The 16907-nt window shown below is 36.1% G+C and overlaps 1 protein-coding gene across 20 annotated transcripts in view; it reads left to right on the top strand.

Moving 5' to 3' along the window:
• The window catches only part of RBFOX1 (RNA binding fox-1 homolog 1), a 1012766-nt gene that overhangs the window by 990065 nt on the left and 5794 nt on the right, over positions 1 to 16907 (top strand). For 5 of the 20 annotated variants that reach the window (XM_018067482.1, XM_018067481.1, XM_018067475.1 and 2 more), the window contains one exon: positions 6804 to 6856. The exons of the other annotated variants lie outside the window; for them this stretch is intronic. In XM_018067482.1, the coding sequence (XP_017922971.1) occupies positions 6804 to 6856 (53 nt within the window). The remainder of the gene's footprint in view (positions 1 to 6803; positions 6857 to 16907) is intronic. 20 annotated transcript variants of the gene reach the window in all.

Raw genomic sequence — 16907 nt, 5'->3', positions numbered from 1 at the left:
TAAAGGGATTTTAAAGGGGAACTTTGTCCTTCCTTGAATATTGCAGGAGCCATTCAAGGAGCCAGTTGTCAGCTATATTACAGTTCATAGTGAAAAAACCCTCAACATTAGAGTCCTCATAAGAGCAGCAAAGTCTTAACATTTAGAGCATGAAGGAAAAATAATATCTTTAATAATATAATGGAGAAATGTTTAGGTGTACAACATATAACTCTACTGGGAAAAATCCTTGCTACACTCAATAGTTAGCCCCAGATCCTTGGAGAATACAGTTTGGAATAACTCCAGTGAAAATGCTTTCAGTTAAGCTGCATCAATTTTACAGGCTGAGATTCTGATCCCTGAACTCTAAATACTGGCTGTGTTTGTAAATCCCATGGTGGTCTTACCAGAAAAAGTCAGCTGATTAAATATAGTTTAAATCTTCCCGCTGTAATTTCTGTGCACTGTTGTGTTTGCCTTCATCTGAATTTCTGATGTTCTGGGGCTCTGCACTGTTTGCAGCAGTTGCCATATTTTTGGGAGGGGGTCTGCACCTGTGTGTTAAGCAAAATTTTTTCTGTCTACTTCTGTGAAGTTTCTCAGCAAAGCCTAAGAATTCAGGTGTATGAAGCATAATCACTCTATGTTAGTGGATTATAATTTCTTTTAATTTCAAATTTCCTAGAGCTAGTATGATTATTTTTAGGGAAGTCCTGATTTCTTAAAATCCTTCTTGACCTTTAGTATGGCTTCTATTTTAAGGAAGCTCTGTGTTGCCAAGGAGAGGGATTGAAAACTTCTGGGAGTGCTGGGTGAAATTAGATGTGTGTCAAGATTTTGTACTTAAGTGTGTTCTGTGTGAAATATAAATAATGTTGAAAAGTCCAACTGTCATTCAACCTTTCAGGAAGAACAGGTCATTTGCCCCTACAAGGGTTTTTTACCTTTGTAGGGGCAAAATATGTAAACCTAAATGTATAAATTTCCAAGGCACGGCTGGGAGAGGTTCTGTACATCTGAAGAGCAGCAGAGCCAAGGACTGCAGGGGGGAAAAGTAGTAGGTTGGTGCTTTTTTAGGAATGTGTAGTAGTGCAAAGACCCCTCTGGGTACATCCTTTCCCAGGCTGGGACAACTACATGGAAACTCTTAGGGGCAGAACTCAGGGTGGCAGTCCATCCTCACCCTAGGCTGGAACTGTGCTTTGTGATGGTTGGATCCCTTAAGTCATAAAAACCCAGCAACTGAGACCCATTCTCTGAATCTCTTCCTCTCTTCCACTTCCAGGTTCTGAATTTTCCAATGATAAAGTAGGCAAATCTCTTATGTGTCAGGCAGGATCAGTGGGGGAGTCTGTACCAAATCTGTACCCAATCTGTTAGAAGTTTCTGCTCTTTCTGAGCTCCACTCTACTTAAGTTGCTAAGTACTTAAATACTTTATTTTAAAGTCTACTTAGATATAGAAAACTTAATAAAAGTTGTATGTACTAATGTTTAACTGAATTATTAGGGTTTCAGTATTAAAGAAAACTTTCACCCCAACTTAATAGTGAGGAGAATTCCCATTTTTTCCATGTGTGAAGGAGGCTGAAGTTCAGTATTGTACTGAAGATGGTATAAAGCAGAATTTCACTCACTGTTCTGGAATCTATTTACCATTCCAGTGGCTGGGATCATTGCTGTTAGTGTTTATGAGGATGGGAAATGTAAAGGGAATTTTGGAAGAGTTTGAAGGGAAGTCATAAATATTCCTTAGACAGAAATGCTGATAATATTCTAACTTAATTTTTCCTGATGGAGCATGTAAAGAACATGTACCTCAAAAGCTAATCATTGGAATAGCAGGTACCTCAAACTAGAAACTCTCAGGATATGTAGATTAAAAGCAATTTAAAAAGAGAGTCAAGACTAAACACACCTACAGAAAAGATTCCTGTAGAACTAAAAGCTAAAAATGCTTTAGTAATTACAAATAGTAATTGCTACAAATAGTAATTACAAATTGTTGGCACGTTTCTACTAATTTTCACATATATGACCTTATCTAAGCTTCCTTTCAGCGTTGATATGCATGTGGCTTCTGTGTCAGGTCAGGAGGCTTTAGAATAAGTGTGTGGAAGTTTTTCCTGTACTACTTCAGCACAGTTAATGTGATTGTGTGAAGCAAGACAGCGACAGAGAGCTCTTCTTGAAAAATGGGCAAGTGCTATTTTTATAGTAAAGTACTGACAAAATAAATTTATGAAACATCTTAGGTCTCTTAATAGACTTGTGGCAGTATAAACAGGCTAAAGAAATTAGGTTATGGTATTTTTTAATTTTTTTTAAAAAAGTTGGATAGTCCAGAAGACCTAATTTCTGTGAGTACATAACATTTACTGAAGTCATTTGTTATTAGTAATATTTTTCACTAGATAGTATATATAATAAAAACTTTAGTCGAGCTTCACTTTAATTCCTCTTCCTCACCTGCTTAAATATTTTGGTTTAATACTCTATTATACAAGTCTTTTAATTCAGTGACCTGCTTTAATTTAGAACAGGCTACTTTTAGTGAGGTGATAAAGCTGAACCTGAAAATATTTTGTTATTCTCTTTTAAATTTGATGCTGCAGAGTATGGGTGTGATTCTGACAGCTGAAGTTTCCCTGGCCACCTCATGCCATCAGAAAAACTTCCAAACAATAGTTGGTTTTATAGTGCAAGCCCCATGCCTGTCCCAATACAAAATATTAGTTTAATAATGACTGAAGATCATTCCTGAGGGCATAAGCTCTAACTTTGCTAATGAAGAATCTTGTAATAAAAGCTCTTCTATAATAAAAAGTGCAGTACAGAAAGATGCATGTAGAAAATCATGCTTCTTTTTATTTTGAAGTTACTCTGTGAAAAATAATGCCAAGATTGGAAATGCTGACAGAGCATAATGAGATTTCTCTCCTAAAGCTGTTGTCCATTCTACCACAGCTTGCATCTTTCTAGGGCAGTTTAGCAACAAGCAAAAATTCACATGAGGTTTCTTCACAGAAGTAGTTTTGTATATTAAACAGTCATAGCCAGGATAAGGCTCAGGCTCCAGTGATTAAAGAGCTTCAGAAAAAACAATAAACCCTGTTTTATGCTACAGTGTGGCATGTTCTCATCTAACTCACAGCATCAAGGAGAGGGAAAGAAAGCACGTAATGCATTGGATATGCAAAAGGTCTGCTGGGGAGAAAGAGCAGGTGCCAAAACAGGGAGGTTTATGTCAGATGTGGGGCCTCAGAGGCAAGTATTTGTTAGGAGTCTGCCAAAGGGGCTACAGGGAATGGAGCAGAGGAAATTAGAACATATTCAAACCTTCTGAAGATGGTGTAATGCAGGTTCAATAACTACCCCAAAGGAAGAGAGCACATCTAAATCACTTAATAGTACTTTTGTTGTCCTCTCCTTCTGTTCTTGTCTGAGTTCAGGAAACATATCAAGTGTTTAAATATTATTTATTTTTTTTCAAACTTTAAAAATATCTTTATTACCATACTGGTAAAAACCGATTAGTTTTCAATTTGCTAGGAGAAATAAGGAATTGATATATAGGCTTGAGAGGAGCAATAGTATGAAGTGTGTTTGCCCTTGGGAAGTAGCTGCTGGGATGGAACACAGCCATTTGGAGTCCCAGCAGCACATTTTCATGACCCACACTGTCTGGGTTTCCATCAGAGAGCTCAGACTGCCAAAGGGTGCCAGTCCTGCACTTAAAAGGATTGCACTTAGCCCAGGGTGTGAGTATCTAGCAGGCTGAATATATCCAATTGTACATTGAGATCAACGTGTTAGTCATGTTATCCTTTCAATTTTTTTCTGTTAATCTCCCTTATAACCAATAACAACTTTTAAAATGTTATTTAAACAAAAAAAAATGTTTTCTAGTTTTTAAATCTGTGTTCTTTTACATCTGAAGTATAAACCAGTGAGCAGTAAAAATTTAGTTCTGTACTTTTGCTGTTAATACACAAATTAAATTATGAAAGTGATTCTGTATTTTAATAGAGCAGGGCTTATTGTATAATAAAGTTGGGTCCACTTACATTTCTTGTCCATTTTTGAATCATTAAAAGTGTAGCAGTGATGAGGAACACTAAACCGACCTAAAACGCGCCATGAATTTTCATCATCTCTTCCTTGTGAGACTTTTAAGCCTTGTATACTCAGTATAGTTAGTGCAGAAAATTGGTCTTTGAGGGGAACAGCCCTACATTTGCAAAGGACTGAGCTGGGTTAGGTGTCCTTTGCCAGGTCTGCTTTCCAGCTGCTTTAAGACAGATGGAATGTGATGCACCAGTGTCAGCTTTGTTCTGAAGGACTCCGTTTGCAAACTTTGGGGTTGTCCACACTTAGGAAGAAAACTTGTGTAGTGCTGCCTCTGATGAGCAGTTCTCCCTCTAGGTCTGTGTGAACAGTAATATAGAATTTAGTTAAATAAAAAACTGCCACTATAAAAACATTAAAGCCATCCAGCTTCTAAAAAATTTATTGTAATTGTAACAAATAACACCTAATTAGTTCTATAAATAAAAATGAACTGGCTTATCAAACTCCAGCATCTAGTCTTTTCATTCTCACAGATGCTATGCTGACCAGTATGTAACTTTCTACTTTTAAAACTTATTTATGGAGTTGTGAAATTAATTTTACAAAATCAAAACACAGGGAAAACAGTATCTTCCTAGGAAGCAGTGTAACAAGGAATGCTTATAGTAGATGGTTTTTAAATAGGTATCACTCTGGGTTCCTTTCTTTTTTTAATTAGTTTTCTACTGACAATTACTAACGAGTTGGTTAGAACAAAGTAAGATTTCAGAGCAGTTTCAATAACGTTTGCCATTCCAAAAGACAAATTGCAGGGTGTTCTGGGTTCTTTTTGTAGGTACTAACCCAGCATATTATCCTTGCAGATAATTCTGTACTTTGGCATCTGAACACAGAGAGTCCTGGGCTCAGTGTTCCACTGTTCTGAGCAGAGATAAAAAAAGGAGTTTCTCAGTAACCTGTTTAGAGATAGTTTTTAAGGAGAAGTGATCTTTTCATTTAGGTGAGAGGGCAGTTTAATAACTTTGTAGAAATTAATCAGAAGGGTTTTCTGTTCAACAGTAGCTGGTAAGTCTGCATTGCTACTGGCTGAATCCCTTTTAGGCAAGCCTCTAACTTTTTCTCTATATATAATTATCACAAGAGGTGATAGCAGTAAATACAGTGACAAATTATGCTACCTAAGAAATGCAGAGTAGCTCTGTATTTATATTGTGAAATCGATCCCCTTTTGTTTTGTTGTGTTTTTTTTTTAATTCATGTCTTTAGCATTACATGCAAGGTAAATCTCATTAGCTTGTGAAACTGTTGCAGATAACAAAGTAAAGAGTAAAACTACTTATTGTGTATCCAGGTGAAAATGAAAGAATATTCAGTTTGATCACTAAGTTCACACTGAAAGTATCTCTGCTAGGGCAGAGGCAATGAACAGATATTGCTTTTGGATTTAGTCAGTGCTGTCCCTGTAGTACAGATTGCAGATTCCTTGTTTTGTTTTTTCCCCTAAAATGTGAACCTCTAAGTAACAAGGTTCACAGATTTCAAAATGAAAATTTCAGCTCTCTTTAATACATTGTAGGTGAAGTAATAAAAATAGATTTTGTTCTCTTGGGGTTTATATCTTCAAGGCTCTGTTACCCCTAAGAGATGTTTGCTCCTGAACAAAATAGTTTTCAGTAGGATCCTCAGGGTACTTAATGCTTGCAGAGCTAAGTTGTTCCAGGTAGTTCTTAATACTAGCCAGCCCTAGTTCCTTCTGGCTCCTATTTATTAGGCTCTTGCATTTTAAAGCTGTGCAGAACAGAGAGTTGGAGTATCTCTATGTGCCTGGCAGAGCAGGAGGCAGGAGCTCTGTGCAGTTGGGAGTAAAACAAGTAAAACTTGTGAACCCAAGTGTTAAAACTTCACCCAGGTTCTTTATTAATCCTGCACAACACCAAAACATTGCAAGGAAGCTGTGTATGTGCATATAAAGGAATCATTCGATGTTAATCCTTAAACATGGTTTCCACTAACCCAAATCCTGTTTGCCTTGACTTTGGAAAGGACAAATCAGGATTTGTGGCATAAGGAAGTTTTCCACATTTTGAAATATTAGTGTATTTAGCATTTCTCTTTTTATGTTACCTGGTTTATAAAAGAATTTTGCAAGAGAAGGTTTATATGAAATTACTCATATCTCTAGCTTATTCTCCTAAGACTCTGCAAAAGACTTTTCAATGTATTTGGATGACAGTATATGAGAATATACTATGTCATTTTTTTTAACAAATAGCAGAAAATTAATTTTCTGATTGCAGTTATATTAGATATAGAAAAAGCAAAATATTTTACTTTTGATATCCTCCTTTCAGATGCACAAAGTAAATTGCAATTTAATTTTTTTTTCCAAAGCGCTTTTTACATATTTTGCAGTAGTGCCCTTTAATAGCTATATCAATATATTGTTTTATTTTTATTAGACTTCATAAATATATTGACATATCTGTAACACTAAACATGAAGCTTCCAATGCAAGAGTTTGTACATAGTCCATATCCAAATGTCACCATTATTTCATTTAAAAGATCCCAGCATGTCTACCTCATGATCCTTATGAACTCTATAGTACTGAAATACGTCAACACTTTTTCTTGCTACATTCATTAAAATTAAGCACCCTTCCCCTACCCCATCTGTAAACATCAAGTCAATTGGCAGCTAGCACATTTCCCAGTCAGCAAGCAGTATTGTGAATTTTATCTTCTCTTGCAGAAATCAATTCGTCTTCGTTGCAGCAGATGAAATTTCTTGTAACACCTCTGCAGGTAACAATCATTGATACTTCTTGATGCATCCATCCAGGTCTCAATATCCTTTTTCACATGCTGCATTGAATCGTAAGACAAGGCATAGGAAAGTCCAGAGTTATAAATCTTTGGGATAGTTTGATTAATTTGTAGCTTCAGCCTATAGGTTCTGCCATAGAAAAGCTGTTAGGTTATTGTGCTGGCTTTGGTGTTTTGTGTCCAGTTTAAATATCATATGGCCTAGTACATAAGGATGTGTTAAACCTTCTGATAAAAACTTGCTGGGCAGTGCAATCAAGACTGTGACTTTCAAAAAGCCAAACCAAACAGAACTGATGAAAAGAGTAAAGGCTTAGATGTTTGTAGGACATTGTAAGTGCTCTAGATTTAACAATTTTCTTTTCAACTCTTTGGGGGCAAATGATGCCCACAAGGGTACAGCAGACCCTAAAGCACTCACAAAGTCTATCCTATGGATAAGATAGTGGGAGAGAGGGTCTGTGCCTTCAGAGGATCGCTCTCTAGTAAGTAAAAAGCCTTGATATACTATCATGTTGTAAGCCTTGGGTACAGAAGAATGAATAATGTCTTTAAAGGGTAATGGTATTTTGTAAATATGTTGAATATGTCAAGGGATTTTCTCTCTTTTAAGCAATAGAGTTTGAACAAGTTTAGTCTTAATTCAGGTAAGGATGGTATTATATTGCTATACATAAGAAATCAAAAGGCAATATAAATAGTTATAGTGATGGGACTTATTCTGACAATAATGTTATGCAAAAAATTGAGTTCATAGAAGTTGCTCATATTGAAGGATGAAAGGGTATATAGTGTGAAACAAAATGTTGGTGTTAAGAAGTGTTTATTTATAGAGTTTTATATTAGCAGAAATAAGTGAAAGGTGATGAGATTTTTGTTTATGCCATAATGTTCTACATAGCAACAAATAAAGAGCATCTATGTATGAAAAAGCAAATCATAGCTAAACCCAAAATATGCTAAAACTGTAGTAATGTCTATGCTAGCTACAGCAACTTTGGTGGTAATCTGAAAAGTTCTTCTGTAATAAAAACCTGATTTAACATGGGTTTTTCCAAGTCCTATATCATGAATAAAATACATTTTGAGAAGTCAATACCTGTCACATTCTTGACATCACTAGACTTGGATTTTGGCTTCCATTATTTCCCTTGAGCTTCCTGCTCAGCTCTTCATTGGAGTGAGCTCTAGTAGGAAGGCTATTAATTTGTAAATCTAAGCCTTGCTAAGTCAGAATAAATATAATTATTTTAGCAATTTTTATACTTGGAATTCTTGAGTAAGATGTGGGGTCTGTGGGGCCTGTTTTGCAGAGTGAACCCTTCTAAGCAATAATTTTTGCTCTAATAAAGACATTTTTTCTCCTCAATTCAGGCACAATTTAAGTGCCCAGGACTGCATTATACACATTCTGTATTGGAATTCAAGTAAAAAATATGACACTCGTATTTATCAGTACATTCAGTGAACTTCACACAAAAGGAAATAGATCTCTGTGTATATTTATTAAAACTTTTCAGTTTACCAGCTGATTACCTCTGTTGAATTGATTCAACAATAAGGGATTTTCATTAGGTATGTTTTTGACCATGTGATAAACACATCCCTCATAGGTGACTGTAGGTGCCTTTTTTTGCTATAAGATATGAAGTGGAAAGCTAATGAAAGCCTGTGTCTGCTGTTTCTAATATACTAAAGTTTTAGTAATAGAATTTAAAGGACTTTTGGCTTTATAACAAAATAACTCTCTGACCCGTATTCCTGGGATTCAAGTTGCCAAAGTTGAATTTGGTCTTTTGAATCTGTAAGTTGACTCGCAACTAATTTATTGTCTGATGTTTTCTGTTTTAATACGTGGAGCATATATAGAGTTACATAAACCTTTAGAACCAAAGTTAACCTTCCTGTGGTTTTTCAGATGCATGCGAAACAGCTGCAGTATGATTTTATAGTGCTTTTTTTAGTGCTCCTAAACTCAATTGCAGTAATTTGACTGTGTTTGTAGAATTGATATAAAGTGAAGATACTGATAATATGCTCAATGTTTGAAATGTGAGTATATGTATGTTTGTATTGTTTCCTTGTAAAGAATGTGTGTCTTTGTAGGCTTCAAATAGTAATATAACAAGTAAAGTTTTGGTTGGAAATTTGTTATCCAATGGAAATGGGAGGTCTTGGGTGATTCTGCTGGTAATATTCACTCTTCTCTCCTTAATACTTTATCATTCCTGCCAGAGGATACTTAGCCCTCAGCCACACAATAATCTTATTTGATTTGGGAATAAAGTAATCTTCAGTAGATAAATGTGTTAATGAACAGACATCGTGTCCATATACACATTTCTATTTAAATATGTGTACCTATTCTTGAATGCACATTACCTAAGGAAAAACCTCTTCAGGTGTCTGCCAGAGGGGTCCTTCCATGGGAAATTTAAAAGCATTTCACTCCTGATTGCATCCAGTGCATTCTGAGGCTAAAAATAATTACTCTTCAGAAGAGAAGTTCTGCACTTCTGGGATAGATCTTCTCTGGCAGGAATGATTAAAGGGTTTGCAAACAGATCTGAGCTAGAACAGAGGCAGGGAAACTATCAGAAACCTCCTAGCAGTGTGATGATGGAATTTTAACAAGGATCTCTGAAGACCTTCCTCTAGCAAATCTCTGACAAGAGTTACATTAGGGGAAAATTAATCCTGAGGTTCTTGGCTGATGGGGGGCAATGGGCATCTTGCCCTGTCAGGTCTGGATAAATCAGAATGAGACCCAGAATAAACCCCTGGTTTATTTACGTGTTGGTTGCAGAACATTGTTCATTTTGCATCTTTAGCATTTTTAGTGGATTTTTCAAATCAGTGCTCAATCTATTTTTTTTTCTTTTAGGTTTTATAAGATCAAAATTCATAGTTTGTAAAGAAACTATATTTTTAGTGTCTCTTCCACGTGCATTCTAGGAGGTACCTGCATATTACACTTTATGTTTTTTGTGTAAAAATGAGACAGGATCATTATTCTAGATATATATTACTCTCTCTCTCTTCTTCCAGTTTTTAACTGTTATCCAACCTCCATGTACAAACAAAATAATCCAGTGTGGATGCATGCTTCATATTATTTTTCTCCCAAGTGTATTTGCAATGGTTTTGGAATAACAGAGAGAGAGAGGCAAGTGTATATATAAACCTGAATTTACAATGAAGTATGGTGGAAGTGGATATAACATCTGTCCAATTGTGACTGTATTTATTTACATTTCTGAGCAGAATCAGCCCCAGGAGGAGGGATTGTGTGTTTGAGTGTGCACGCAAAGGAAATGCTTTATAAAGCTTTAAAAGTTGACAGTCTTAGATTAAGTTATTGACCTCCACTTGGAGAAAGATACAGTCTCCAAAATAGATTAAACATTCTGAAAGGTTTAATTTTATAACTCTAGGAAAGATGTTGCATACAAGCAGGCAGCTTAAAGAAACAAACACTGGAGTTTGTACTGTTGAAATATTTGAAGAGAAAGAATCATGACCATTTTTAACAAATGCAATTGCTCCAATCACTGCAATTTTCCTCTATACCATCATTAACCTGTCAGCACTAACACTGCCACAAATGTAATTTATTAAACAGTAGCAAATATAGAGATACTTATTTAAAAGCAAATCAGTATTGGATGAAGTGCTTAAAATGGTTACGGTGCCTGTTGTGGCAAACCTACCTCTTCTGTGTTATATGAATAATTTTAGCCCATCAAAATTTTGCAATACATACTTGTATACATCTCATTGACCTATCCGTGTGTCTGGTAGGAGATACTGATCACATCAAACTCTTGCAAAAGAATTTTGAGCGAGTATAATCCAAACTGCTTTGGAAGAATGCAGCTTCAGAGGTATTTCCTTTCGCCTGTTAGAATTACTGTGGGAAGACATATGCTCAGTTGTGAGAGGTTCTTCCCTTTTAGTGTTGCTGCCAATGGGTTTGACTTCATTTCATGAAGCAATTTGACTGGGAAAATAACCATTTTCTATGAGGTGCTTTTATTATTATGTTCTGCTCTTCCGCTAATCAAATAAAAAATGAAGATGAAGGAGCATCTGTAAGGTCTTTGTGCCAGTATTTATTTAAGGCTGTGCTGCTGTTCCCTGTGAAAAATGGCAGATACTGAAGTTTTTGCTCTGGAAAGACTAGGAAATGTTGCACTAATGCACAGAATTAAACTTCTTCTATAAATTCAAGTGTCCTTTATGTTGGCAGTTTAAACTTGCCTTTACTGCCGCTGTAAATAGTTGCTTATATGGAATTCCATTTGTTACAGCTTTTACTGCTCTCGGTAGTTGTGTGGTAAAGATGTTCAGCTATCGGATCAGTTGATAAAAATCAGTAAACACTTTGATTATCCTCTGTTCTTCTTTCATGAAGTTTGATTAATTCCTTTTTCTCACCCAGTGAAAACACTGGCAGCCCTCGCTGGCATCTTTTGTCACTATCTCTGTGACAGCTCTGCCTTCCCCGTGCTCGCAGTTCTAGGTCAGTTCACATGGCTAGTCAAATGTGACAACATGACAAGATTAAGTAAAGCTGAGGTTCTGTGATTTGTAAATGGAGGATTTGCAATGTGAAGCTCCTTTGATAACAGAAGTAGTGAATAATCTGTGTTTGTCCTCAACAAGTGCGTTAGAAGCAGGCGTGCATCTTCTGGGCTGGTTTTTTTAATGAAGCAACTGGATTTTTTTTTCTCTCTGATGGACTGGAAATAGTGCCCATGAACAATGGTCCGTGTGTGTGCATGTTTGTATGCCTATATACAATAATTAAATGAGCAAGAATTCAGTTTTAGCATCTTGAGATTATCATATTCCTTCTAAAACATTAAACAAAAAACACTCTGGTTGCATTCTGCACAACTTTACACACAAGCACAAAAGACTGCTTTCAAATTTAATAAACAAAGTACTCAGTATATTTACTATTGAACGAGATAAGAATTTCCTCAAGGTCTATTTCCCTAAAATATAACAGCAATAGTAACAGGAAAATGCTTTACAGATCAAAGAAATACTTGGTTTTTATTGGAATAGAGCTGGTTTTAGTTGATGACAAACCACAGTTTCCCCAGTGGCTTTTTTCTTTATGTGAATTCTCAGTTCCTTGGATAGAGGGTACACAGAAAGATAGTGGTGGTAGCATAGAATTACTATGGGAGATTTTTGACAAGGCATCAACTGAAATTCCCACATTTGTGTAAATCCAGACAGCAAGACTGAAACTTGAGTGAAAGCTTTTAAGCTGTGATCTGTCCCTGAGATTGCTCCATAGCAGTTATTCAGCATCAGCTCAGGGCAAAGTCACCTGTGCTGCTGTTTGTTACACTTCTGTGTTTCTGCAAAGTAACCAATATCAATCATGTTTGGTTCAATGTTTAAAACGGTGGTAGCTCAGCTTTGGCTGGCTGTAAACATCTCACAAATTTCAGAAAAATCTTTGCTTGACAAACAGAAGTAAAAATGAAAACCACATCTGAGCACCAGTAACCAAAATTTCTGCAAAATCTGCCTGTCAATTAACAAGAAAATAAACTGGCCAAATTGAGCTATGACATAAATAAGTAAACAGTCAAGAATTGGAAATTCATCTCTACATAGGGAAAATTCTGCATAGGCTTCTCAAGTTTCTCCTTGCTCCAACCTGCAGGAAAAAGTAAACACAGCTTTTGATATTTCAGCAATGACATATTTATGAAGATCCTTTCACGGAAACCTTTCATTATCACCCTCTCCCTGGAATACCCTGGTCAAGTTTCTTATCTCTGGGAAAACCTAGGAATGGTAGTGCTGTACTCACAGGAAATCCCTTATGGCTCTCCAAGCATCCAGGAGTTCAGCACTGCAGTACACCTTGAAGTTTCCCTGTTTCCTTGTGCTGCCTGTCTCTTCCCAATTCTTTCTCTGCTCCACATCATAAATCTGTAGCACATTCTGGGTCATGAAGGAGGAAGATGACATGCAATAACATATATTATGGTCCTCTCTTGTGCAGTGACCTTAGTGTTTGATAATGGGCATTTAAAACTGTGCACAAAGAATTTTAGCATTCTTAACCTTTCCAATCAAGCAAAATGACCAGAAACCGTTTTTACCAACAGATTTCAATTTCCTTGGTCTCATGTTAAAACTTCAGAGACACCTTTCTCCGTGGCCTTCTGAGATATGGAGAGAGACTCACTGGTCATTCAGGTGACTGAAATGCCTGAAGTTGCTTGGTGTTAATGTCTAAAATGAAGTTAGTTGCTTGGTTGCAGGTGCTTTGAACACCATAAGCAGATACCATCCTACTGCAGTGAGGTGAATTTTAAGTTAAAGGGCCACCACTGCTGCACAGGTTTGACCCACTAAGCCTGAAATACTGCTCAGCAGTGTGGTGTGTGACTGGGGTGGACAGGAAGGAGCTCTGCTGCTCATGTCATCACAGTTTTGTGACCCAGAGAAACAGCACCGTGTTAGGTACTGGAATCATTTATCTGGACAAGGCCAGATGACCCTTGCTTTCCTTATATTCCTTCCACTTCTTGACTAAAATCTTTACACCTTTGTCTAAAATTTCACTTAGATCTTCCTGTACCAGAGGGGAGCTGTGGATTGCCCCTCCCGTGCCACCTGCCAGTGGCAAGAGGCACATCCTGCAGCGATGCCCATTCCCTGGGTGAGCAGGCAGGAGCACCCAAACACTCTGCACTGACCTCTCCAACTTCACCACAACCCACTCCTTCACTTGCCTCTCTGTGACATCCAGTAGTAATTGTCAGCACAACAATTTTGGTAATTTAAGGTTATTCTGGTTAAAGGTTCAACACATATAGGTCTGAAGAAGAAACTATTTTTTCACTTGGTTGTTCACTTATAACCAAAGCTGGTAAAGAATGGATAATATTTTGGAAAACTTAGAAATATGAGTTTTTCAGTGGTACACACACTTTGCTTGTAATATGCAAGTAATGGGGGATGAGATCTCAGCTAGATTTAGCTGAGGTAGTGACCAATTCTTAACTTCACTCTTCATAGTCCTTAAGCACATTCATAATTTTCTTTATTTCCTCCAGTGATGTGTAGATGTGAAAAAAATGTGTTAACTTGGTTTTTATTTGGGTGGTGAAATTTTCCTTACTGATACTGTTATCAAACCCTACAATATGTATGTTATTAAGAAGCTTCTAAATGTGTCCAGTATTGGATCTCCACTGTCTGTGCTGCATCTGTATGGAAATACAGCTGTAGTACTAAAGAACTTAAAATCTTGAAATTGTAATTACAAGTAGAGAGACTGTAACAGTACCTACTGCTGAAGACTTATATATTCCATTTAAAAAGCCCTACTAAAATAAATCTCACAATTTCCCATTTTTAATTCTTTTTTTTTTTCATTTGTTCCATGGACAACAAATTGTCCTTTATGTAGTATTTTAGCATTTTTAAACCCTCTGCTGAAGATGATTTACAAGATTGAGGAGTAACATAAGTAAAGAACATAGATGATGGATAGTTTACAGTTGTATTTACAAATGTCAGCATGGCTACACTTTTTTTTCTCAGTTATTTCCCAGTAAGTTGTTATTCCAGCTATTTAGGAACCGCTGTCAGTATGGTAACAAAATGCTAGCAAACATTTTTTTTTTCCCTTTATGTCCTGAATACATGTCCCAGATACTGGAAATTAGTGGAACATACCTTGTGCTAATTAATGATGCATCAAAATCATTCATCAGATGTGTTCTTAGACAAGGATTTGTGAATGCACGTATTGGTTTCGATACACAGATTTAACATCCTGTAAAATACACACAGATAATCCCATTGACTATTAATTTATTCAAAATACTTGTCCTAAATTTTAGTTAATTGTTTACCTAGAATGATTATTTCCAGTGTAAATGGTCACAAAGTGTTTAAATGCCACTAATTTTAACGAGGAGTAAGCACACTGGCAATAATAGTGAATAAATGCACCAGTGTCTGTGTGACTGAAGCAGCTTACTGATTTGCAGTGTGACAATATAGTTTAAATCCTTCTTACTATTTTCAGCATGGAAATCAGAATCTATTCTGCTAACCTTCTGAGCTTCTAAATTTGGTGTCATGCAAGGGCGTGTTTAAAAATTAGCATTTAAAAAGAAACCCACTTGCTTTAAGTTTAAGCTGACACTGTTCCTTTCCTCTGTGGAAATGAAATTTATTAATCATAATAAAACCATCATATTCTGAAGGTAGAGGTCACCCTGAGGAGGAAAAAAAAAAAGTCTATTCATCACAGAGGAATTTCAATGCATTTTTTTTTTCCCAGATAATACCTGAGCATGTGTTCTTTCCCCTTTGGAAATATATTCTTCCATGTTTGTGCTTACATATGTCAAGTGTATTTAGGAAGGTGCAAAAATGAGAACTTTGTGATTTAATTTCACATACTTTTTTTTCTTTTACAGAAGATTTGGAAGAATGCTTTTTATGTTTTATTTTGTGTTTACATTGCCCACATTTGTTTAAGTGGAATTTCAATATCCTGTAAAAGAAAAAGAAGTGTTTCTTATTTTAACAAGAATATATGCATTACTAATTCTGAAATATCATTTCCATGTTAATATCACAGTACAAACTTTAGCATTGTCATAATATAAATGTAAAACATTCTTTTTAAGGAGCAAGGATTGACTTTGCTCACAGTTCTCACGTTAGGATTACTTCACAGCTTTTTTGTTTTAAGGAAGAAACATGGTTTATATAGTAGGATGAAAAAAGCAAAGTAAAACACTGACAGTAAGTGATTACTACTTTGGCAAAAGAATAATAAAATGCACTCAGAAGTCAGTGCTGGGTTGAAACGGTCATATTTTCATCTTTTTAAATTGCTTAATGTGTGTGTTTATCCATATTTTCCCCTCAGTTGTCAAGATTTCTGTCAAATCATGATACAATATTAGCAACGTGTTTTATTACATAAGTGTTGTAAATTCGCCAGTTACTTCAGCAGTTGACTTAAATATAATAATAATTTAATAATGCCCAAACAATATGTATTCAGGCTTGTTCCTTCCTTGCAAGTGGCCCTTGCATTTAGGCTACTTAATCCCCTGTCATGGGTGCCCCAGGAGACTGTTTTGTGAGGCACTGGGACATAGTCAAGGATCCTGCAGGAAGGGGGTGTAGGATGGACACAAAATGCAGCCCTTAATCTTGGCCAAAATTAATGTGATTGCTACAAATCTAAATTTACAGCCCTTGCTCAGTATTGCAGGAAACAGATAGAAAAAAGAATAAAAAGAAATATACTGAGTCCCATTGCTTTAAAAATAATAGTCATAGCATTAAAACTGTATAATAGTCCAGGCAATTCCTCTTCTGTGTTACTTGGGCCATGAGGGAAATTTTATAATGCTGAAAACATGTCTAGCTTTGAATTAATTGTTTTCCCTTTCTAGATGTCTTCTTACTGTTTGAATGAGATTTGGCTGAAAAGAATTCAAATTTTATACTGATGTTTAAAATGGAACCTCAGACTTTAAAAATAGGCATACAGAGGTAATGTCTTCTTCACTTCAGTGTAGATGGACAAGACCTAAGAGATTCTCTTATGGCTACTATCAAATCTCTAAATTATATTTGCATCCAAATGTGGAGGGGTTACCAAGGCTGAGGTTTATGGAAGTTCTTCCTACTACAGAGGCTCCAGAGGGAGGGATCAGTGTCAAACGTGCTCAAAGAACTCTCAGTCTCCCTTTCCAGCTCAAAGAATCCCAAAGCCATTTACCCAACACAGACTGTTGCGATCGATTTTCCTTCTGGTTTTTTTTCAGTGGGAACTGCCTGTTTTCTTTGTTGTTAACTGCCTTGGATAGTTTCCAAAAATAGGTATTCATGGATATCAAACATTTAAATAGAATTGATATAGAAAGAGGAATTAATATGTTTTATATAAGTCTTTTAGACCTATTTTCCTGAGTTTGAGACCAGGTCTTAAGGAAAGTGATTGCCTAACACAGTGTTAGCC

This window comes from Manacus vitellinus, unplaced genomic scaffold, assembly GCF_001715985.3.
Source record: "Manacus vitellinus isolate BGI_N305 unplaced genomic scaffold, ASM171598v3 scaffold_12_pilon, whole genome shotgun sequence".
In the NCBI taxonomy this organism is placed as follows: Eukaryota; Metazoa; Chordata; class Aves; order Passeriformes; family Pipridae; genus Manacus; species Manacus vitellinus.
This window is presented reverse-complemented; position numbering and strand designations above follow the sequence as displayed.